General features: G+C 43.8%; 2 protein-coding genes across 2 annotated transcripts; one reads left to right on the forward strand and one right to left on the reverse strand.

The window, feature by feature from the left end:
• Positions 1-5,015: 5,015 nt before the first annotated feature.
• Positions 5,016-9,895, forward strand: LOC143330741 (FAST kinase domain-containing protein 3, mitochondrial-like). Its single transcript, XM_076747492.1, has 10 exons — positions 5,016-5,138; positions 5,413-6,317; positions 6,495-6,645; positions 6,825-7,012; positions 7,213-7,381; positions 7,680-7,765; positions 7,909-8,080; positions 8,293-8,362; positions 8,460-8,574; positions 8,841-9,895. The coding sequence occupies exons 2-10, from the start codon at positions 5,442-5,444 to the stop codon at positions 8,943-8,945; spliced, it is 1,932 nt and encodes a 643-aa protein (XP_076603607.1). The 5' UTR covers positions 5,016-5,138; positions 5,413-5,441; the 3' UTR covers positions 8,946-9,895.
• Positions 9,896-10,204: 309 nt separating this feature from the next.
• cfap65 (cilia and flagella associated protein 65) lies at positions 10,205-22,534 on the reverse strand. Its single transcript, XM_076747491.1, has 35 exons — positions 22,420-22,534; positions 22,050-22,132; positions 21,236-21,405; positions 21,031-21,133; positions 20,443-20,609; positions 19,998-20,206; positions 19,530-19,666; positions 19,218-19,443; positions 18,869-19,137; positions 18,581-18,775; positions 18,275-18,501; positions 17,970-18,126; positions 17,717-17,845; positions 17,193-17,444; positions 16,969-17,108; positions 16,750-16,834; positions 16,496-16,642; positions 16,222-16,387; positions 15,970-16,098; positions 15,644-15,857; positions 15,336-15,464; positions 15,013-15,103; positions 14,798-14,883; positions 14,644-14,710; positions 14,291-14,401; positions 13,979-14,170; positions 13,554-13,712; positions 13,248-13,385; positions 12,923-13,039; positions 12,307-12,441; positions 12,179-12,229; positions 11,816-12,036; positions 11,541-11,672; positions 10,921-11,337; positions 10,205-10,812 (listed from the first exon to the last, which is right to left on the reverse strand). The coding sequence occupies exons 2-35, from the start codon at positions 22,128-22,130 to the stop codon at positions 10,734-10,736; spliced, it is 5,328 nt and encodes a 1,775-aa protein (XP_076603606.1). The 5' UTR covers positions 22,131-22,132; positions 22,420-22,534; the 3' UTR covers positions 10,205-10,733.

Genomic DNA, 22,534 nt, shown 5'->3' on the forward strand with positions numbered 1-22,534 from the left:
TGCCTTGCTAGCCTTAGCTCAAAGTACCACTGAGCACAGCCTCACTGAGCTGCTAGCATGGACTCCTGCAAATCACAGTGAATCTAGAGCTAAACTATCTTTACCCTGGTACCGTATCGTCCAGCATAACAGAACTCTGTCTAATCAACTGTGTCACACACGGTGTCACAGCTGACATACTGTACTGGAATATCGCGTTTTACTCTAAACTGTGTTACACTGCATTGGACAGTTCTGGTATGAGAAGGCATATCTGCACAGAAAAAACACTGAATAAACAATCGGTTGCAATAACTTGTGGTTTCCCCTCGGGTCTGTCACTGATTGAACTGAAAGAGCATTGGTCGGGGTTATGAAGTGTTCCCTCCCTCCCTCCTCCACCCAGGAAAAGCTAACAGGCCTAACCCCTGTCCTGCCACACCTATCATACACAAGCTACACACACACATTCCCCCTCTCACACTGCTTTCATCTGGGCGTGAAATGGATTCCTACTGTCTGCCAGAATGCACCACCTATCTCTGGATGTGATTCTCTTTCACCCTCCTACTCCTTTCCTTTCTCTCTTTCTCTGTGCCACACGTGTGCCCTTTTGTTTCCACAGAAAAATGCCTCGCCCACTCCGTAAAGTCCACGAAACACATTCCCGGGTGGTTATGATCGAAAATGAGTAGAAATCCCATCGGAGCTAATATTTTATATGACAACTTGAATTAGATCTAAATCAGAAACACATGACGGCCCTAACCTTTTTAAAACAAACCACAGTCATCCCTGGAATCCCCAGGAGAGAAAGGCATGTTCATGAAATTCCTTCATAACTGGCACACACACACACACACACACACACACACACACACACACACACACACACACACACACACATACACACACACGCACTGAAAGTGTGAGAGGCTGTAGTATAAAAATATTGATACCTCCCGCTGCCACATGATTTTACATGTCCACAAGCAGAAAGTTTGTTTTCGGAGAGGAAGGAACTGAGGTTATGCAAAATGATGGTCTTGTTACAGCAAGTAATGAAAGTAAACCCTGTTCCAGGCAACTGCCTCTCACTGACAATGGCTGCAATCTGTCAACAAAAGCTACATAATTTGGTGTGACTCAGATATATCCTGCTTTATGTCTCTCATAGGGTTGGCCCCGAGTCATCTCAGTGACCCTATTATAGTTGGACACACATTATTTGGATCATAACAATCTGCAGACGCTTGGACTCAAGCAGCTGACCAGTTATATGGAAGAATAAAGTGTAATTCTGCAGAGAGGCGATGAGTTTAACTCGAAGGTTCTGATGAAGCAGGTACAGATGTGTTCTCCGCAACGTCTAACTTACATCACTTGAATTGCCAGAGGAATTTGAATTGTTGAAGCGAACGCTGTCAGAATCTCCTGCAGTGCCACGTTTGTACACAGGCAGAGAGTTTGAGGAGAAAACACACAACTGCACGATAAGTCTGGCAAGGTTTTGTGCAGTCTATGCTTTTAGAAATGCATTTCTTGTAAGCTCCCTTCAGAAGATTATTGCATTGCTTTAAAGGCAGAACTAAAACGAAAAAGGCAAATTCAAAACACAAGACTGGAAACACTTTTACATTCTTTGTTGACATTATAAATTTACAAGATAAATTCAAGCTACAGTAAAGTGCTTGAGCCTTTTTTGCATTTTATAGCTTTGATAGACTTAATAGTTAATTGTGCCCAGCGGCAGTGGTGCAATGTAAGTCCAACTTTGAGGTACTTTCTTGAGTACTTTTATGTTAAAATATAACTCAAACATACAGAAAAAATAACTGAAAATGTCACTTTTTACTCCTTATTTGTTTAATAGCTATAGTTACTGGTTCTTTGTAGATTAAATGTGCCCTGTTTGTGCCTCTGTTTGTAAGACTGGACCCGTTTTGTTTGTTGTTGTGCAGGTACACGAGGATGCACGTGCACGATCGCATGGGTGACGCATTATACACATTGTACCGGTGGATTCATGCCGTTCCGCTACAGGTGGCAGCTACGCACCAAGAAATGCAGTCATGTGCCAGTAAAGGCAGGTAAGGAGAACTGCAATCTAGCAAACATTGATGCAAACAATGCGCGCTGCAAATAAGGCATCCTACACTGACACTGACACTGACATTAGAGACTGAATGTGGAGATTCTGTTTTCAAGGCAAAACCTTAAGGTGTACATTCAAAGCCCATCATCAGTTTTTCTGTGGTCTTTCCTGATCCGGTTTCCTTCCACAGTCCAAAGGTGGAAGGACTCTAGATTGGCCAGAGGTCTGCAAGGACTTCCTGAGGATAAGTGTGTAGGGCTTTAAGTGCATTTTGCTGATAATACTTTTACATGAGTTAAATTTTGAGTGCAGGATTTTTACTTGCAATGGAGTATTTTTAAATTGTGGTATTGCTACTTTTACTTAAGTGCGGGATCTGAAACTTCTTACACAACATCTAAATAATGTGCTTAATTTGTTTGGGTGTACAAAATATTAAGAACAGCTGCAAGATGGCACTAGGCTGTCACACACTCAGTGTTTTTACAGGTTGTGACATCAGCGGCTAATAAGCCTTACTGAAGAGAGTCAGAGCTGTTGGGAGCTTGACAAATGCTGACTGTGTGAAAACCTAACAACCCCTTTACTGATCACACGTTTTCATCTTTTTAAGATTTGAACCAAAGCTTAACATGATCCGCCGGTGTCACGGCACAAGAGAACCAATTTAACGTCTTCTGTCCTGTTTCAAAACGCTTGAGCATCGATGGAATGAACCAGCAGACTTTCCTAATTTCCCAGTAAAGTTAACCATTTGGACTGTGTTATTTTTAATCCAATAGCAGCAATAACTCAGGCAAGACAGGGGCAGAGTAGACATGTTCTCCAAATGCGTCACATCCATTTGTGAGTAATGATAACATCACAGCTGAACTTTTGATTATTAGATTAGATTTGGCTAAAGCGTGGTGTGATGTTATTCCCATACACTGTGTGTTTGTGTGTACATACACAGATGTGCGTACCAGCATGTTTTTCCACCATGTTAATAGCACATTATGAGTTTCCAACACTTTTGAGGGATTCACACATCAACATTGTTTTTGTCTTTATAATTTTTTTTGTGCATGTCCAGTGTTTTTAATCCGAATTCAAATGTGCACATCTGTCACAACACGCTGAGTCACACAGTAGGTGTAGTGAGATTCATTAAAGCAACGCAAATGTATTTTCTCCAGCAATGAAAATTTACATAATTTTTGCTCACTCTTCCACATCCCTCTCACAACATACAGAGACACACAGCCAGAGTGACTATTCAGTGTGATTCATCCGCATTACCGGCAGAACAGTAACTTTATTATAACAGATCTTATCTTGTCCGCCATGCTCTCCATTTGAAAGCTGCGGGTCTTTGTACTCTTTCTTCTGTGGCCAACTCGTGTCCAGAGGGCTTGTGGTGTTGCAAAGAGAGAGATAGAGAGAGAACCAACCAGATGGTTAACACACACACACACACACACACACACACACACAGATTGTCTTGGAGATATGGGGTGCAGATGACTTTTGGATCAGCCTCCATTCACTACGCTGTGTCTCACCAGCCACACACAGGCACACACAAACACAGAGCACTCAGCACACACATACAGCTTTTCTGACGGGAGCACATTCCAGTATTGACCTTCTTAAATTCCAATATCAGATTCTATACTCATCACAAAGATCCATCCTTTTAATGTTTCAGGAACCTCTGTTTGAAGGAGGGCTTCGTGTCTTTAATGCATGGATGTGAGCTCGATCGCAGACATATCGACACGTGCACCTCCTCAGCAATTAACGCAAGAAGAATTAGCAAAGTTTTTCAAGCAAAGCACGAGTTATGCAAGCGTTGATTAATAAAAACAAACTCTGCGTGTGATCTGATTACAGACACAGTGCGTATCAGAGCAAAAGCTGTGCGATCACTGATTAACATTTCTGTCATTTATTTGACAAAAACAAATGACTGAATGTGGATAACATGGAGCTCAGCTGTGACTTGGATTAATGTGACCTGTGAGGCAGCTCAGTTTGTTTGCATATAGCACCATCTTGTGGTAATTGTTAAAAACTGTTTTTGCTAGACACTGCCCATAAAACCAGGACGATGATGCTGAAGTTAGTAATGCCTGTTAAATTAATTATGATTCGCACTATAACGGAAATAAGACCAATACAAGTGACTGCACATGCAAACAACATGAAAGCATTAAATATAAAAGCCTTCGTGTCAATGAAAATATAATTAACAAACTGAACATTTTATTTAAATCAAACTTGTGCCCTTTTCTTTTTACTGTGTTTTGTTTTTCATTTTCTAATGCTTCATAGTTCAGTTCCAAGCTATCATTAAGAACAACGTTTGGTTTGCCAGATTGTGGAAAATTCCTCCTTCATTCATGAGGAAGACCCTCTGATAGATGGCTTTATTTTGGAGAAACTAGTGGTTTATTTGAAACTGTGAAACCCACGAGTACTTATTCATAGATTACCAACCCGAGTGTATCATTATTACCGGATAGAAAGGATCATCAGAGGGTTTTTCACCACCTGGCAACACAAAATGTGCTTATTAGTGTTTTTTACAGTAACTGAACTCTAAAGTATTTGTGTAATTTGTTAACCATCAACAGAAAGAAAGGAAATCACCAAACACATGACGGATATTTTATAGGCTGATTCCAGTCTTACACTGATCACGTTTACGTCAATTAATTCATGTTTTCTGTATTTCCCCGACAGATTTACATCCCTGAAGTCAAGCATTTTACAGACGTTATTACACGACATTAATTCACTTTTAGAAGTAATTAAATCAGGATTTTAACGATTTAGTGCTCCTCGCAGCCCACCTCCACACCCTCCCACCACTTGATTTAAACCAATCAGATGCAGCACGGATCGGCCAATCATAAAGCACATGAGTATATAACACAGAGCCAGCCTGCAGTATACTGTTTGGCCACAGGGTGGCAGCACATGTAAACACATGGATCCTTACACAACCTATTACCAAACGCTGGAGGAGAGTTCCGTAACATGTCGCAGCCCCTTTCATGATACTCCTGTGTGGCTGAAGGTAAGTCGACTTCAGCGCTGAATCTTCAGGGTTGATAAACGCAGAGATTTCACTAAGATTTTCACTAAAGCTCGTTTCTAACTAAGCGTAAAACATAAGTATAAATCTGCTCTTTCTAAGTTGACACTTATCTTTCCAGAGAGTTAAAGTCTGCCGTCTCTCTCTTTGCTTCTCTCGCCTGTTGACGTAACTGTGACTGAACTTAACACTGTGTTTAAAAGCATTTAAATGCACTGACGGTGACTTTTCATGTCCATCTTCTGTCGTGGGACAGGACACAGCTGTTCCATCATTGAGACAACAATGAAGTCCATCGTCTGCATCTCATCGTCTGTCAGAGCGGCGTGTCAGCACACCTCAGCTTGTTTTCCTCTAAATCGGCTGGCTCTGTGCAGTCCGGTGAGCAGATGCTCCAATGTGGAGTTTGCCAGCAGAACTGTTGTTGCGCAGCCGTGCGTAACGAGCGCGCGTACCTTTCATGGCACGCACGTAAACACGGCGGTGGTCCAGCAGGTGAGCGCGACCCCTCCGCCCAGCCCGGTGCTCATTCCAGGGGAAAGAGAGGATGAACTGACCGCGTATCAGTTAGGCAGACGTGTGCCACCTAAAGCAGCTGCCAGACCCGCTACGCACCTCTCTCCATACCGTCCCTACGCCAAACCACCGAGCAACACAGCTGCACAAGTAAATATCCCGTCTGTGTTTGAAGGGGAGGGGGTCCGTGAGCTGTGCTCCAGGCTGGCAGACCTACCCAGCAGTGACAGAGCAGAAGGATTGGCCATTTTACTCGGAGCATGTGTTGAATTTGGCTTGGACCCCCACAGCCCTCTCGTCTGCAGGCTGATAAATGAGTGCCTGCAGGTGCTCTCCAACAGGGACACCGGGGTGACACAGCTCTGCCACCTGGGTGAGGTGGCGTACGCCCTGGAAGGCCGCCAGTCAGCCACGGTGATGGAGGTCCTGAACTCTATAGGTGTTGCTGTAGAGGAGGATGCGGTCTCTCCCAGCGAGACAGACAGAGTCTACTCCCTGCTGGCTCTGTGTTACAATCCTGCCAGCCAGCAGCAGACACTCATGCTGTCCACTTTGCACAGGCACACTCAGAGGCTGGTCCACCGGCTGAAAGCTGGTCAGGTCTGCGATATCCTGCAGGTCCTGGTGAAGTTACAGCAGAGGCCGGTAAGGAGAAAAGCCACTTCTCAGCTCCTCACCCGTAAATGTTTAAGGCTCTGCGCTGTCTTTGTTTTGCATGTTATTCTTTACACTGATGAGTTTAGATCAAAACAAAGGAAATGGTATGACTCTGTCATTATGTTAAGTATTATCAGAGGTTATTAACTGATATTTGTTTCTCAGGCCATTCCTCTGGTGCTCAGGCTGAGTCACAGAGCATCACGGGTCTTTAAGGCCTTCAGTGACCATGAAGTCATTAAGGTGCTGTCTGCACTGATGATCCTGGGAAACCATGATGGAGCGCTCCTGGCTGCTATGGAGAAACACCTACCAGGTGTGGTTTATGTTCCTCAGCTGGGCTCAGGCAAACTTGTCCATTTAAGTCCAAATAGAATTTATTCTGCATGCATTGTCAGCTTTTAGTCACTGATATTTGTGCCACTTGGTAGCAGAAATGAACTTAAATCTAAAAACGTAAGATAAATTGCTGAAGTTCTGTTCTGTGTGTGTCAGGGAGGCTGGGAAATAGTGATCCGGAGCTGATCAGCACCGTCATGGAGTACTGTCTGCAAATGAGGTGCCGCTCAGAGCCGATCTTTGAGGCTGTGGCTGAGAACTTCGTGAGCCATGCTGAGACGCACACCACCCCTCAGATCGCCAAACAGATTGTTGCCATGGGGAGACTCAACTACCTGCCACAGGTTAGCACTGTCTACGATGTCAAAATGCACAGAAATCAAACAGAGCTACGGATGCATTTGCAAGCCAAAGTGAATAATAATGGAATAGCTGAAATAATTATTGGACTGGACAGTCCAACACCACAGTGTGCTCCCTTACACTTAAAAGCAGCATGTCGTGAAAATAAACTGTCCTAATAAATCTCTCCTTTTCTCCTCAGTGCTCCAGCCAGATGTTTAAGAAGCTGGAGAGTATCTTGTCAGCAAGGTTTTCCCAGTTCCAGCCTCGCTCCCTGATTGAGGTGTTGCACGCCTGCATCCACCTGGAGCGTTTCCCTCTCAACTACATGTCCAAAGTCTTCAGCCCGTACTTCCTACAGAGGCTGCAAGGTACGCAGAGGGCCGAGAAAGTCTGACACACTGTCCATTTGTCAGGTGCTCCTGTACTTCCTGCTTCAGAAAGGACTCATAATATTACTACTAGCATTATTGGAATCATAAAAGTAGACTTCATACAGAGGCATATCAAGCTGTAAATAAAAGATTTCCTATTATTTGAAGTAGTTTTTGCTGTTACAGAAAAAAAAGCTGTCGTACAGAAGCTGTTGTATGTTGGATGTACAACATGTCAGTGTATGTAATATGCCTGCAGTGTCCATGATGTAAGCTGTCCTTGTGTGTCCTGCAGCACAGGGGGAGCCGTTGGACAGGAATGCACTGGGACAGCTGACACAGCTCCATCTCTCCAGTTCATTAGAGTGCAATTACTACTGGGTGAGCATCACGTCTTCACAGGTTTTGAAGTTACAGAGTGGGTATAGTACATGCGCAGTTAAATTAAACGTATAGCAATGTCTTTTCATTTTGCTGGTAGAAAAATAACAGTAATGAATTCTCCTTAATGTCTCTGTCGTCAGGGTCCCCGGCTGCCCCACTTCCTCCATGTGAAGACGTTTTCGTCTGTGGACGAGGCCTTTGAGACACCGATGGAGAGTCTCTTGTACAAATGGGTCAGAGAGCCGCTTGTGCAGCTGCTGGGGGGAAAGTTTTACTCCACCAGGATCCGCACTCACAGTGGATACACTATAGGTAAGTAAAAAGCAAACCAGTATACAGGAATATGTGATTAAAACAGGGAGATATCAATTTAATGCGCCAAAGGTTGAAGTCCACATCAGTATCACCTTTCAGAGAATCATCAGTGTGGCTCATCTAGTCAGTTTCTAACCTAAACTCCACGTTTTATTGCACCTTGATGCCCCTGCTGCACTCACTGGTATCATGCTGTTTTCTTCTTTCAGATGTGGAAATATGCCTGGATGAGAACGGGTATGTTCTGCCTCTGTCTCAGTGGGAGCACACTCACAGAAGGTAAGGACTCACATGTGTTGCGGGTGAGCTGCATGACATTTAGCACCTATTCTTTGACTAATTGAAACGTTCTCCTTCGTGTCTCCTCCATGTGCAGGTTGGTACTGTGTTTGGATGGCCAAAACCGTTTCTGCAGGAACACACAACACCTGCTGGGGAAGGAAGCCACTAAAAGGAGACACCTCCGCAGGATGGGCTACGAGGTGGTCCAGGTACGCTTGACAGTTGTTAGCCAAAATAATAATTTCTGCAAAGACATCGTCAAAGCTTGTGAACTTCATCATTGTTACGTAGATCATTGCATTTATAAACTGCAGCTTTGCTAATATGCAGCTCCAACATGTATCATCTACATGAATTTATATTTGTTGGCGTGGTGTTTTTTGTTTTTTTTTTAACAAGCTCCATTATAAGAAACATCAGAGTTTTACTCACAGCCAAGGAAAAGTAGAAGATCTCTGCTCTGTTTCTCTTCCAGATCCCTTACTTTGAATTTGAGAAGCTGCGAACGCAGGAGGAACAGGTCCAGTATCTTCACAGCAAGATCTTTCCCACCATCTTCAAGTTCAGTCACAGATCGTAGTCGCCCAGCAAGTTGAGTACAAGTTCAACCAAAGACTCCTCAGTGACTTTAAGCCAACCAAGCCTCCAGTGATGCACACTTGAAAGGTACAATATGAAGAAGATACGAAGCATGGCAGAAAATGGACTGTGATATTCAGCCGCAGCACGGGCAAATCCTATGAGAATACTAACCTTACTGTCTGGAAACAAGGCAGAATAAAACATTGCTCGAGCATTTAAACACTGCTAACTTAAAATTTAACTGAAGTTACTGTAAAATAATTTTGAAAAAAAATTGTGCAATTTTTGTTTGCTCCCATCTTCCCTTTGTTTTTCATCATTTAATGACTGAACGTGCCTTGTTTTCAGCACTAGTAAGAAAGTAAGAAAGATGGATTGTTTCAAGATAATCGTGTAACATCAATATCAAACCTGCGCATTAATGGAATGGAAGGATTGGATGCAGTCGTGTTTCTGTGAGAAGATTTTAAATATAAATGAAGTTGAATAAAATCACATTCTTTTGAAAAATGCAGCTGCTAAAGAAAAAAGGGTCTTAACAGCTGAACCACTGATCCTCTGGCCATTTGTGTGAGTACATATGATATATTTGCAACGTATGACCTGAATTTAGCACTATTTTAACAGAGTTCAGGGACTAATGGGAAGTATATTTAAAAAAAATAAAATAACACTGCCTATTGTATTCTGCTGTTAATTTATTGTGTGCAGTCGACATGATGGTGCATATATATGAGATTGACTTCAATATGAAGTATATAAAAATTGAGTGACGGTGTTGTGGCTTCTGTCTTTTTTCTTTGCTCTGTTTAAGGTGGGGAAAAAGACTGACCTCATTCATTCTACAAGATGTTCAAATTCAAAATTAAATGCACAAATGTGACTGGAAAATGCGTGGAATATACTTTTATTTGATGTTTGAATATATGCCATAAATGCCCTGACATTATGCTCTGGACTGGTGGTTGATTCTTCAAAACTGTTGATAGAACATATTTCTAAAAATGAGCAGGATCTAATTAATTTCAGAGAGATCTGATGTGAAAAAACACTGAATAGATTTACACTGAACAGTCAGTGAAATAACAGCTGTAAAGATGTTATACTGCACCATTATCCATACTGTTATTTGTTGTTGCTGCTGTTAATTTGATCAGACTGACACGCAGCACTAAACCTGATATGCAAAAAGTAAAATCCAAATTTTCTGTAAATGGTTGCTTGCAATGCTGTTGAAGAATGAAGTCAAAGTCAAAATTTAAATATACAAAATGTTTAATCCTGTCAGTTTTACATGTAGTGTAACACTGCCTCAGAAGTCATCTAACAGTCTTGCTAAATGTCACATTAATGCAGTATGAAAGAAATTCTAGTATTCAGTACATCATGGTCAAGTAAGCTGTGGGTAATTTCAAATCATTGCCACAGTGGGATGGGATGTTTCCCATTAACGTTCCATTCAAACCAATCAACTGATAAAGTTTTTGGAGTGTCAAAATGTAGGACTCTAATAAGCTGGAATTTCTTTTATTAATGCGGAAAACATTTGCTAATGTCATCATACAACTGGGACATTACTTATGAAATATTTATGGGGGGAGCCTGCGATGAAAGAGGCTGCAAAGAATCGGTAAAGCAGCTGGAACGGAGGAGAGAAGACGACGGACGGCACTGAGTGAGTACAGGAGAGCTGTCAGGGCAAGGTGAACACGGGAGAGATAAGTAGGATTTTAATGAAAACAGCAGAGGAAGACAGACCTTAGGGGCGTTTTGTGGATGGCGACGCTTAAGTCCCTGCTGGTTCCTTTCTGTTTTTCAAATTGTCCCTCTCCTCCCCAGCCATGACTCCGGGCGTCCTCCTGGTTCTAATGGAATACACAATATGTCAATGTTCTGGTGTAATATTTCATTTCTGAGGAAAGAGGTGACAGTGCTAGAGTTTGCGTGTGTGTACAATGTGTGTCTGCCCTCACCTGGTGGAAACAGGTGGTAAGATAACAGTGCGGGGGTACGCTGTGAGGAGAAGCTCCCCTCTGACGGCTTCCATCATCAGGTTCTGGAGGGTGTTCAGCAAAACATCCTCACACATGTCAGCAGGCACACGCTCAGTGAGGAGTGTGTGCTCTGTGTGGGGCCTGTTTCCAGAACATCCTGCAGTCCCCTCACTGTCCACTGAGCTGTGCTGTTTCCTTTGCCCAGCCATTGTCCCACTCAACAGAGCCTGAGGCTGAGGTGCAGGCTGGGGAGATGTGGGACAGCGAGGAGGAGGAGGGAGGGAAGATGGAAATGAAGAGCTGTGAGACGGACTAGTATCTCGAAGCTGGTAGGTGACGGGCCTGGATGCTGAAGTAATCACAGACTGGGTAAAGGCTGGATCATCAAGTATGCCCCTGGAAAGAGAGAAAGACTCATAAATACACCTACATGTACACTATGTTCTTGCTACAATCCTCTTGACCTAAGTGTGAAGCCAACCATCTCCATTTAAGCTAAAATTCCATCCAATATCAAACAAGTAAATTCACTCCAGTGCATATGTCAGGGTGGATGTAAGTGTTTACTGCGGGTATCTGGGTGTCTGTGTAAGTGTTACCTGAGCAGAGATGTGAGTATGTGCATGGTGATGTCTCTCTCAGGGCCATGTGTCAGTGAAGGCAGCCCAGCAGAGAGGGATGAGCTTGAAGACGGGGGTTCAGGTTGCTCGGGTTTGACTGACTGGAGGCATCTTAGGAAGACAGCACAGGTGCAAAATGTTTCTGCTGCTATGTATAGAAAAGACATCAGGCTCTTCTGGACATTCTTACATTAAATGTGTGCATCAGAGTTCAGTCTGTCTTTGTGTCTGTGAGCTGTAAAAGAATATTTTACCTGTAGTGCTTATTGAACTGGTCAGGGAAGTGTGTGAAGTACTCCAGAAGGCCATGGGAGTGTGCTGTAACCCCCAGGTGCAGCAGAGCGGGTTGGGGAGGTTCAGGGCACCTCCATACTTTTGCTCTTTCTCGTTGTGCCCGCCGCTCAGCTCTTGTTAGCTTGGTACATACAGCGCCCACTGTTTCACAGCTACCACTGGCACAGATTGGAGGAAGAGTCTGCAGAGGGATGAAAATGAGGCAATTTACCATCAAAATGGAGCCGTGCTTTATAAACTCTGAAAGGTTCGCCTTTTTCACAGCATGTCTATAAATGAATTTGATTACGCGAGAGGCCTTATATTTAAAGCTAATGAGCCACCTTGTATTTCCTGAGTGGTGGTCCTTTTCTCACTGGAGCTGCTTCAAGTTCCTGTGACAAGAAAAAAGGTTGAATACGCTGAAGAAGACATCATTATCAAAAGTATGACTTTGAGTTTGAGAAAATACCTTCTCTATCAGAAGTCTTGGGCTTTCTGTAAGATTTTTGTCCGTGATGGTGAATTCTTCTTTCTGCCTCTCTTTCTCTTCCTCCCAGCGCTTCAAAGCATCATTATACTGAGCCAGTGCAGCTTCCTTAATAACCTGGAGAGGGCAGGAGAGCACAGGAGAGGATACTTATCATCCATAATTAGCAAAACAGTTTAACTTTAAACAATAATCTGCAAACACAGAAATAAGGATTCTTTGAATTCTTTAAAATTCCCCAGTCTCTTGCTACTTATCGCATCTTTAAATACACACCAGTACTGCTGTGGTAATCTCTATAAACAGAAACCTGCATATGAATGCAGAACCTGTAGGCAAGTGACTACAGGCAATTGGCCAAAATGAAATCTCAGAGCCCATCAGCTACTGTCTGACAGTGATTAAGCTTTTTATTAGTTTTTTGAGATGTATCTGATTCGCATGCAGACGTCTGTTCAAAGAGATTAGCCAAAATGTCATCTTTGCGTCTCAAGTCTAATCGGACTTTAAACAATGACTGACAGATGGAATACGAAGTCTTGGCCAAACATTGGCTGTTGCCCCCAGAGGCTAAATCACTGTCATATTGTTGTAGTACCTGACAGATGACATCTAGCTGATAACAAGTGGGGTAGTCAGTAGAAGTGAAGCTAAGGACACACATGGTACTCTCCCCTGGACACAGACGGCCTCGCTCTGGATGGATCTGCACCACCTGAACACAGAATCTTTATGTCAATCTTTACAAAATAACCAAAGGAGAGAAATATGGGAGAATCACTGAAATACAACCTGGGTATATTTCTGCTGTCTATGACAGACACACCAAGAGGGAAGATATGCTTGTTTCTTCCTCAGACTGGTGAAATTTCCACACATGCTTACGACGTCATTCACAGACTACATTGTACACCTTCCTGTACCTGCTCATTGTTATGCCTGTCCCATGTATAGTGGACAGTCTCTGTGTGGGACACATTGGTCAAGAAGAGGATTCTTGAAGACCGTGAGCCCACAGGGATGTCACCTAGAGAGACACTGTCCTCAGACAGGAATACTGCCTACAAGAAAACACACACACACACACACACACACACTTGAGATGAATGCACACAGCTTCAAACAGTCACAGACACAAGGACAAGAGGGCTTATGAGGAGCAGACTGCTGGTATTCAGCAGAATAAACTGATATCAAAACATGACTCAAAAGACAAGAAATGTCCTCACTTGTCCTGGGAAGGGCCGTCTCTGGACACAGCCTTCAGGAGCCTTTGTATGGCTGTGGTTAAAAGGGCTTTTTGAACCCAGTGCAGGAGAATTAAACCCACACCCCTCAAAGCTCACCAGCGTGGAGTCCCCATCCTGGATGTGGATTGGAATTTCCATCTGATGATACACAAAGAGACAAGACTCTAAATCACTAGCTGATGGTATAAATGTTATGGTCTTTATTCTGCATAAATTAATGGAGATTCATGAAATTGTTTACTTCTGGTGATGTTTACTGTCTGTTCAAGCTTGATTTCTAAATTGCTATGAGTTTGATTCTAACGCTTCAGAGAAAGCACATACAATGGAGAGAAATATGGTGTCTACAATAAAAGTTGCCCAAACCAGTTGGACCAGAAGGCAGAGTTTGGTTCGACCCTTACGTGGTACATCTTAGCCTCCAGTGGAGAGAAGATCCATTCCAGCATGGCCGTCTTCCCAGGCAGGACCTCTCCTGCTGGATTGAGGCAGCACAGCACTGGATGGTTAAAGTTGTCGAACTGTAGCTTTGACAACGCAGCAGAGTCCACCTCATAATGGACCGGCACTGCACCACCATTGTGTAGTTCATACACCTGCAAGACAAGTAAATACATAAAAAGTCACACAGATAAGCAGTTTAGAGAAACTTAGGTTGCAGTGACTGTGGTATTTTTAATAGAAAGGAAGATATTCCAGAGAAATTAAACACACACCTGCCTCGGAGGAGAACAGTCCCCAATCGCAACAGCAGTGAAGACATGTCGCCTGGAGGAGAAGTGGAGATACGATGTGTCTCTCTCCACCGTCACCCCCTGAAAGTGCAGCTGCACACAGGACCACAACACAGGCAAGTGAACATAAAACATCTACCAGATATAACGAGTTCATCATATTCAGTGATTTCTTAAGTTCCTGCATTTCTCCAGCCATACATCAAATACTGACAATAAAGAAATAGCCCTATTGAAGTGAAAGAGCTTTGATTAATGGCAAAGGAAAGAAGATTCTACCGGTATACTCAAGCAAATTTAGAGCCTTGTGTCATTTTTATAGAGTTCTGCCTCACCAAGATCTCTCTGCCATACGAAAGCTTGAACACGACAGGAAACCGATCCGTCCCAGCAAATTCATGGCTGTGAAGGACAAAGATTAGATTCTTTTTGTCATCTACAGTCTCGGACTTATCACACTATGCTGCATCCTGTGCAATGATCTCTGACCTGTAGCTGAAGTGTACTGCCCTCTGCTGGCCTGGGAGTAAAGATCCAGATCGAGGAGAAATGCTGAACAGATGGTTGTCCTGAACCTGTCAGTGAGATAAAGATAGTTGTGCAAAAGGCTGTATTTTAAAATATCTGAATGTCAGTAAATTTCACTCACATAGTTTTATTTAATATTATTTCACATTTTTAGTCAAAGAAAAAACATGTCTGACCTTCATCTGGCACAGCTCCGTGCTGCTAAACACTCCTGTCTCAGCCCAGTACTCCAACTCTATCTGTTGGTCCTCTGGAAACAAGAATGCCCTAATATTGAAGATAAGACCAAAAATCAGTAAATCAAAGATTTCCAAATGAAAAGTCTATTCAACTTTTCTCCATCAGGCTCTACTTCACAGTCCATAGGGGTGTAACCTGTATGTTCATCATGTGTGGTAGTCTGGTCTGTTATACATCACTGCATACTCTAAGTTAATGCTGAATGCAGTTATCTTTGATCTGGATTGACTGTATTCTCTACAGTCTGCTTTTCACTCACCAGTCTACGGGGATGGAGCCAGGGTTGTGAAACATCAACACAAACGCTGAGGGGTCTGAATTCAGCGGCGCGGCACTGAAGTTGAAATCCAACATGGCTTTAGTGAAGATGGAGGGACAAGAGTGCAGACTAGAAACAGGAGGTGAAGACAACGCCATACTCATTCATCACCACTGGACAAAGTAAATACAAGAGTTCATTCAAAAGGAAATCAAAAACTGGATGTAGTTCAAGACGGATATAAAACAATTTCTCATGGCAGCAGTTGTTTAATTGAGTGTAGTGATTTGCTTAGTTGTACCCCAAACCTGTGCCTGGTGGGGGTTTTATAGATGAGTTCTGCAGGGGAGGGGTTGGAGAGCAGGTGCTCGTTGAGGCTGTCCAATGAGAGGAGTTTCCACAGATGCACCTTGCTGAGTTTGCCAACACTGCCACGACCGCACACATCGATCACCTGCAGGGTGGGAAACACGCCCTTAGCTCGCACTTCACACACTGCTTGGGGAGGGGATGACACAAAGCCTGGGGGGAGAGACCGACAGATATAGAGAGGGAGAGAGCAGTGATCATCAGGTCGTAAAAAAACGGCACAAAACATTTAGATTTGTAGTGTGTGTGTGTGTTTTCTGTCTACCGCTGGCATTCAGTGTCTGGTAGCTGATGGTCCACAGGTATTCGGCTCGTCTGCGGGGTCTGACGGTGGATCGCAGAAGCATTGTGGATTGTGAGGCGATGGTTCCACTCTCGCAGTCCAGCTGCAGGGCTAAAAGCACCAAACAAGACATATTTAGTCTACAACACAGTTCAATTACTGTATATGTGTTTCAGTCATGGGCAGCATGCACACATATAAAACGACCACAAATAAAGCCACAACAGATAATACCACTTGGCACCGTCTCTGGGTTATGAAGAGATTCCTCATCCAGAAGGATTTGCTGTACAGACAGACAAAAGGAGACAGGACAGGGGCTGTTGTTCACAAGAGGAACCTCAATGGACCGATTGCTTCCAACCAGAACGTCCCCAACATCTAGAACTGCTTTGTCTGCCTGGGGAGGAAAAATATGCACACACTGCTTGGTTCAGTATTTCAAGATGACATGCAGTTCCAATACATACATGCACATAAAATCACACAAACACAAAAGCAGCCCCACCTCTATGAAGCCTTTAGATCCCACTCCCACCACTTCAAGGGTAAGTTGTGATTTGTTACATCCAGGTGTCTGGATTGGCCAGAATGTGAGAGTAGGTTTGAGTGTGTATGTTTCTTCTGCCAGCGGGCTGAAGGACCATATCTGGACCTGCAACATCAAAACGGAAAAAAACAGGTAAATCAGTTTTTAATTTGTTTTAATGAATGTGTTGCACAGTCTCTTAAAATGTATGTATGATTCTTGAAGTCTCTCACTGAGCTCTCATTGGGGTGCAGTTCACCAGCATCTGGTTCAACAGAGATAAGCTCCTGGTCTGGCTCTGGAATGTCCCACTGGAATCTATCGTAAAGGACAATCACAGAAAGCCAGCTGTAGACTAGATTGATGATGGTGGGATGAATCCAGATTACAAACAACCCACTGAAAAATGTCAGAAATACAGTACTGGAATAACAACCCCAATGCCAACCAACCGTAGAGGCAGACGACTGAGGTTCCTGATGTGGTGGGAGCGCTGCGTCCGTGAGCCCACCGCTGTTGGGTGGAAATACAGGCTGCCGTCTCCTTCCAGAGACACACACAGCTTTTCCACCACGCTGACTACTGTCAGTTCCTAAAGCACACGGATGCACAGACTGAAAAACCTGCAAGTGCTGATGCTTTTGTCCTCTGTGTTCCTGTGTTGTATATATAGTACCGTGGTGTGTTTAGCTGCATTGAGCTGAAGGTGTACACTGAACCCCTGTTTGGGACTGTCCTCTGTGGGAATTGTTCTCAGGGTGAGGATTTGGTGATTCCCAGACTGGATCAAACCACAGCTCGGCACTACAGACACGGATTCTGCCAAGGCGGGGTTTGAGCTGTGGTCCAGACAGAAAGTGAGGGGCAGGTCTCCACAATTCTGGAGGAGTGCTGTCCGATAGGAAAGAACACTAAGGGCTGGAAACACCTACAAAAGAACAAAATACTACAGTGAAAGAGAGAACTCTTAGTGTATAGCAGTGCTACAATGTCCTTTATAGTGGTTTCAGAGGAAAAGTCTTAGTTTGACAAGGCCTTCAACTTTTTTCTACGCTTAAATACCATCATTTTTTGCCATTTATTGAGTGATTGATTGATAACACTATAGATAAAGGACAGACTAGAGGAGACACAAATAAACAGACAGAGAGAGAAAGATATACTGTGACATTTGTGCTCTTTGTCATGCTCGTGTCTCACCACTCGAGGGGGCTTCAGGGAGCAGCAGGGGATGAAATGCTCTTTGCCTGGCTGAAATGAGTGGCCTATGACTCTGACAGTCACACACCAGGGTGGACACAGCAGTCGATCCTGTATGTGGTGATTGTCCTGCAGGGATTAAGAGGACAGAGTGGCAGCAAAATGTGTTGTATGAAATCACAGGGCATGTTTTTTTGAGACATTTATTCAGAGAAGACGTGATGGAATTTTTACTGTCGATTATAAACGTCACCTTATAGTATGCAAAGCACTCGAGTTGTGCTGCGTGCAGAGTATTGAGCTGCTTGGGATCGTAGGTCACTCTGAATGAGGTGGACTTCAGTGGAGCCAGGTCACACGATGAGGGACATACAGAGAATGGAGAGTCTTGGGCAGCAGTCCACACCAGGCTGGAGTAGAATCACATGCAACAGAAACCAAGTTGAGTAAGAAAAACAATCAAACAGATATCTTGGTCAAGTTTCATATAGAAAACATGCCATAGGATTTATGGTAACGTCATAATGAGGAGCCACAGTCCATGGCGCGCAGGGGTACCTGAGTTTCCCCCTGGTGTGGTTGGTGATGGCGACAGACTGAGAAGAGGTGGACAAAGAGGAGGACATTTTGTGGTTGAACAGTAGTTCACTGGGCACCACAGATACATGTGAAGTCCATAAAGAACTGGAGGAGAGGGGATCCATGCACCCCAAGCAGGACTGGTAATATTCCTCCATAGGAGTTCTCGACACAGCACCAGCACTGTCTGGGTTCTGGTGTGACTGCTAGAAAATGACACAGAGAAGGACTTAGACAGATGATAATAAACCTAGACTGTGGGTTATATTCGATTTGACACTTTACCTCCTCCAGGGGGCAGAGCATTCCCTGTTGGTCCAAGTGTGCATGATGATCTTGCTGAATGGGACTGAGAGGGTCTGGTGGGTCCTGTCTGCGGTACCAGTTCAGCTTGTACAGAACCAAGTGTTCAGGTTTCAGTACGGCTGGTTGCCGGAGTCCTGAGTGACAGGTGCCAATCAGCTCAAGGAACACGGGGTCCTACAGGGGAGATGAGGTAGGCGGACAGAATGAATAGTCTTGATTTTTGTGCTTGTGTTGTGAGCGTGTGTGCATCTGCATATTGGCTCCTACCCTGTGCAGTATGAGACATGCCACTCTCCTGTGATGTGCAATAGGCTGTGTGGGTCTATAGATGGCCTTCAGAGTGGTATGGCTATGTGGGCCTACAGCGCCGCTTGCTGGCTGGATGCTGAACACGCTGTGCCCACTACAGTCCAGGTCCCATTGGTAGACAGCCACAACGGGCGAAGAATTAACCAGCTCCACTGTCTGCACCACTGCACCTCCTTCCTCAACGCAGCCAAAGTCCACCACAGAGGAGGACAACAAAACTTTGGGACCTAGTTATAAAAAGAAATATTCTGTATCGATGTACCTAATTCATTTTTTGTGTATGTGTGTGCCTGTCTGTGTCCCTTACCTACACCATTTCCAGTGAGTTTGAGCAGAGTTTCGCTGAGTGCTCCTCTACATTTTAGAGCTAGGTACTCGACAGAGACAGTATCCACTACAGCAGGAGTATAGCTGACTGTAGCCCGTAGTGATCCACCTGCCGCCACCTCACCCCTGGTCACATTACAGCTGAACTCTGACCCCAGCAAATGCACCCCACTGGACAGTAGTGAAAGAGAGAAAGACGCCGTTACCTGGAAGAGAGAGGCAAATCCAGAGCTGAGAGAGAAGGCCATTCAGAGTGTACATTTGCATTTTTGTATCTTTGTCTAACACTCACAGGAGAAGGATTGAAAATGTCAAAGTGTTTCTGCAAACTTTGGCCGACTGCCACAGAACCAAAGTGCAGCGCTGGACCATGCTGTTCTTTTTCATCCTTGGTACCTGGATTTCTCAGCTGAAGACATGGGTACTTAGCTGAAAAGGACAGCAGAGGCAAGTGAGAGAGCATTGGTTCTGAGTTAACCCTTTTCTCCTTTCATGCGGATTTATGAAAATACTATGTACCCCATTGGCATAAGGTTCAATCCATAATACAGAGACATATTGTCAGTATATCAGAAATAAAGTTGTGATTAAAACAAATATGAAACATGCACGTTTTCTCCAATATGCAAACTCAGAGTGGAGATCAGCTGGGGAAAATCAGTTGCTTACGTGCTTTGCTTGAAGGTCCTATCTGTAATCTTTTGGCCATATAGGTTTAAGGCATGTTGACAAACATAACAGTTATAACGAGTTACAGTACCTAGTCCCTGCAGCAGCACAGTGCAGCAGCTCTGCACCTTGTCCTCTTCTTCTCCAAACCTGCAGTAGGCCTGTTGCTGGTGCACCAGCGCCTCTTGTGGCCGGAAGACCACCGTGATGTGACACTCCTGGCCAGGCTTCAACACACCTTGCTCAGGGCTGAGCTGGAACGGTGCTGAGCACTCCCACTGGAAGCATGTCTGGAGTTTACTGTTGGAAGAAGAGTATGCATAAAAACAGGGAGGACAAAGAAAAGGGAGAGAGGAAAGACGGGATTGATTAACAAGAGTGAAGTGAAAGGGGAAAGAGCAAACAGTCTGACATAATCTGTTTTTCACACAGAACACACATAAGAACATGAAAACACAAATACTTTTCCACATTCACTCACAGGTTGGTCATCCCTACAACTTTCCTGCATTAGTCTAAAACACACTCATATGTACCTCACATTTCTGAGCAGGAAAGTAGTTTGTGAGCAGTGTTGAACAGCACAGAGCGGCAGCAGCACAGAATCAGGCACCTCCAGCGCATGACAGGGGACGATGGCACGGAGGCTTACTTGGAAGCTGCCATCTTTACTTTGAAACTCAATGCTGTCTTCATACTCACACTGTCCCAAGCAGTCAGACAGACACACAAACACAGACAGAGGACATGAAACAGGAGAGGTAGATCACCTTAAATCTCTTTAACTATTATATGAATGACAAGCTTTCATCTTCTTAAACTCACATATACTTTGTGTGGTGCTGTTCACACAACTTTCTCTGCTCAACTAGGATTCATGAAAAAGAATAGTAGGAAAGAATTTTCTCTGTTCCTCTTGTTGTAATGGTCGTGTCTCCCTCACCCATCCACTCTCATTACTTAGACTTACAGTATTTGAGCATTTTCAATGATGAGACTCCAAACTTGTTTGTCTAGTAAAAGACAATTCAGCCCACGTTTGAAAGCCACATGGCATAATACTTTCAAAATACTTAAAAGATGTATAAATAGATGCAATTCTGTATAGGTCTGTGATGGGTTACCCTCTGGAGTGGTCTAAAGGTGACTGGCATTGAGAAAGAGGTCCCTGGGCTGAGAACAATCATCTGGGGAACCAAGGTGGTGAAAAACTTGGATGCCGGAGGCCTGTGAGGAGGCAAAGATAAAATATGACAACATGTGGATTTTATTATAAACAATGACCTATAACTTGTGTTTGTGTGTGTGTCTATGTGTGTTTGTAACGACCTGACGTGTAGCTTCTGCAGCTTGCTATGAATATTCTTCAACACTAATGTCTTGGTGAGCTCTCTCTGCAAATCCCAGTCCTCCCAGACCAGCTCTGGCTTCATTTCCACCCCTAAGAAGCAGCTTCTTTGGCTGGATGCTCGTCGCTGGTGCATTCCACCCTGTTGCCCCTGGAAGAACAGTTTTGGAAAAAGACACACACACAGATTACTTTTCAAGAAACTTCAGAAGATGCCCCTAAAGTCTTTATAAACTGGAAAAAAAAATAAACTATTTCTTCTGTATTGCAGAGCTCAAACAGACATACTGATGGTCATATCAAAAAAGCACTCAGTAATTCAGGCTCAATAGTTTTGCACTAACATTACATTGTAAGATAAGCCAGTAAGAAAAGATGGAACCGGTCATAAATCAATGTTTTTTGCACATGTCAGAACAACTGATGGTTAATAAGGGATGAGGTCAATTTTAATTCAGTGACAGTGTCCATCACTAGATGCCAGCTAATGTGTAACTATGTGTAACTGTTTTCGGACATGCAAAACAGACTTATGTTAACTGTGACACGTTTGATTCTTATTCATTCAACAGAAATCGCCCCGTAGAAAACTGGCAGATTAAAAGGCCAAGGGCAGCTTTGTAATAAATGACAGACATTGGCATAGACTGCAGCAGCTCAGGGACCTTTTTGCTTATTCTGGGATATAAACTGATCAAATCTGAAACACAGGTTCAGTGAATTATCTGTCACAAGGGGAAAGTGAGCCGTAAGTTATCACTGATGCCAAGCTGTTTCTATTCAAACTTCAGTTACTTTGATATCCTTCCCAGCGGTGGGGGGCTTCCATGGCGCTGCTGACCCCAAGGGATCAGGCCCCCGAGCCTCAGCCAACATGACTGGGGAAAGAGAGAAGGCATTCAGACAGTGAGCCACTAAATATGAAATACAGAGGGAAGTTTCTGCTGGCTGCCAGACGTTTACCATGATTTCGGGGATTTGTAATTTGCTCATAGCTGACGCAGCTTTACGGTCTTACTCGTTAGCTACTTCCAACATCACGTAGAGTGTTTTAGAATAAGTCTGTAGCTAGCCGGCTAACAGTGCGCAGAGCGCTGTCAGCTAAACAAACTAACGTTATTTCCAATGTAAACATGGCTGGTCTGACATACTAACACATCCTTACCTTCTTTCAAACGTCGAAGAATAAAGCTTGAACGATACTGCCGTTTATTCTATTTGAACTATGGAAATACCGCTAATAAAAGTCACCGCAAGTTGAAAAGTTTGGCGACCACGGC

Source organism: Chaetodon auriga, chromosome 13 (genome assembly GCF_051107435.1).
Source record: "Chaetodon auriga isolate fChaAug3 chromosome 13, fChaAug3.hap1, whole genome shotgun sequence".
Lineage (NCBI taxonomy): Eukaryota > Metazoa > Chordata > Actinopteri > Chaetodontiformes > Chaetodontidae > Chaetodon > Chaetodon auriga.

Bases quoted from the DNA above. Each gene is read 5' to 3' on its own strand.
- LOC143330741 (XM_076747492.1), top strand. From the start codon at position 5,442: ATGAAGTCCATCGTCTGCATCTCATCGTCTGTCAGAGCGGCGTGTCAG. The intron at 6,646-6,824 runs GTGTGGTTTATG...TGTGTGTGTCAG, and splicing joins TATGGAGAAACACCTACCAG to GGAGGCTGGGAAATAGTGAT. The intron at 8,363-8,459 runs GTAAGGACTCAC...CTCCATGTGCAG, and splicing joins TGGGAGCACACTCACAGAAG to GTTGGTACTGTGTTTGGATG.
- cfap65 (XM_076747491.1), bottom strand. From the start codon at position 22,130: ATGTTGGCTGAGGCTCGGGGGCCTGATCCCTTGGGGTCAGCAGCGCCA. The intron at 21,406-22,049 runs GTAACTGAAGTT...CTGTTCTTCCAG, and splicing joins CCGCTGGGAAGGATATCAAA to GGGCAACAGGGTGGAATGCA. The intron at 20,207-20,442 runs GTACATATGAGT...TTCTTCCAACAG, and splicing joins TTCCTGCTCAGAAATGTGAG to TAAACTCCAGACATGCTTCC.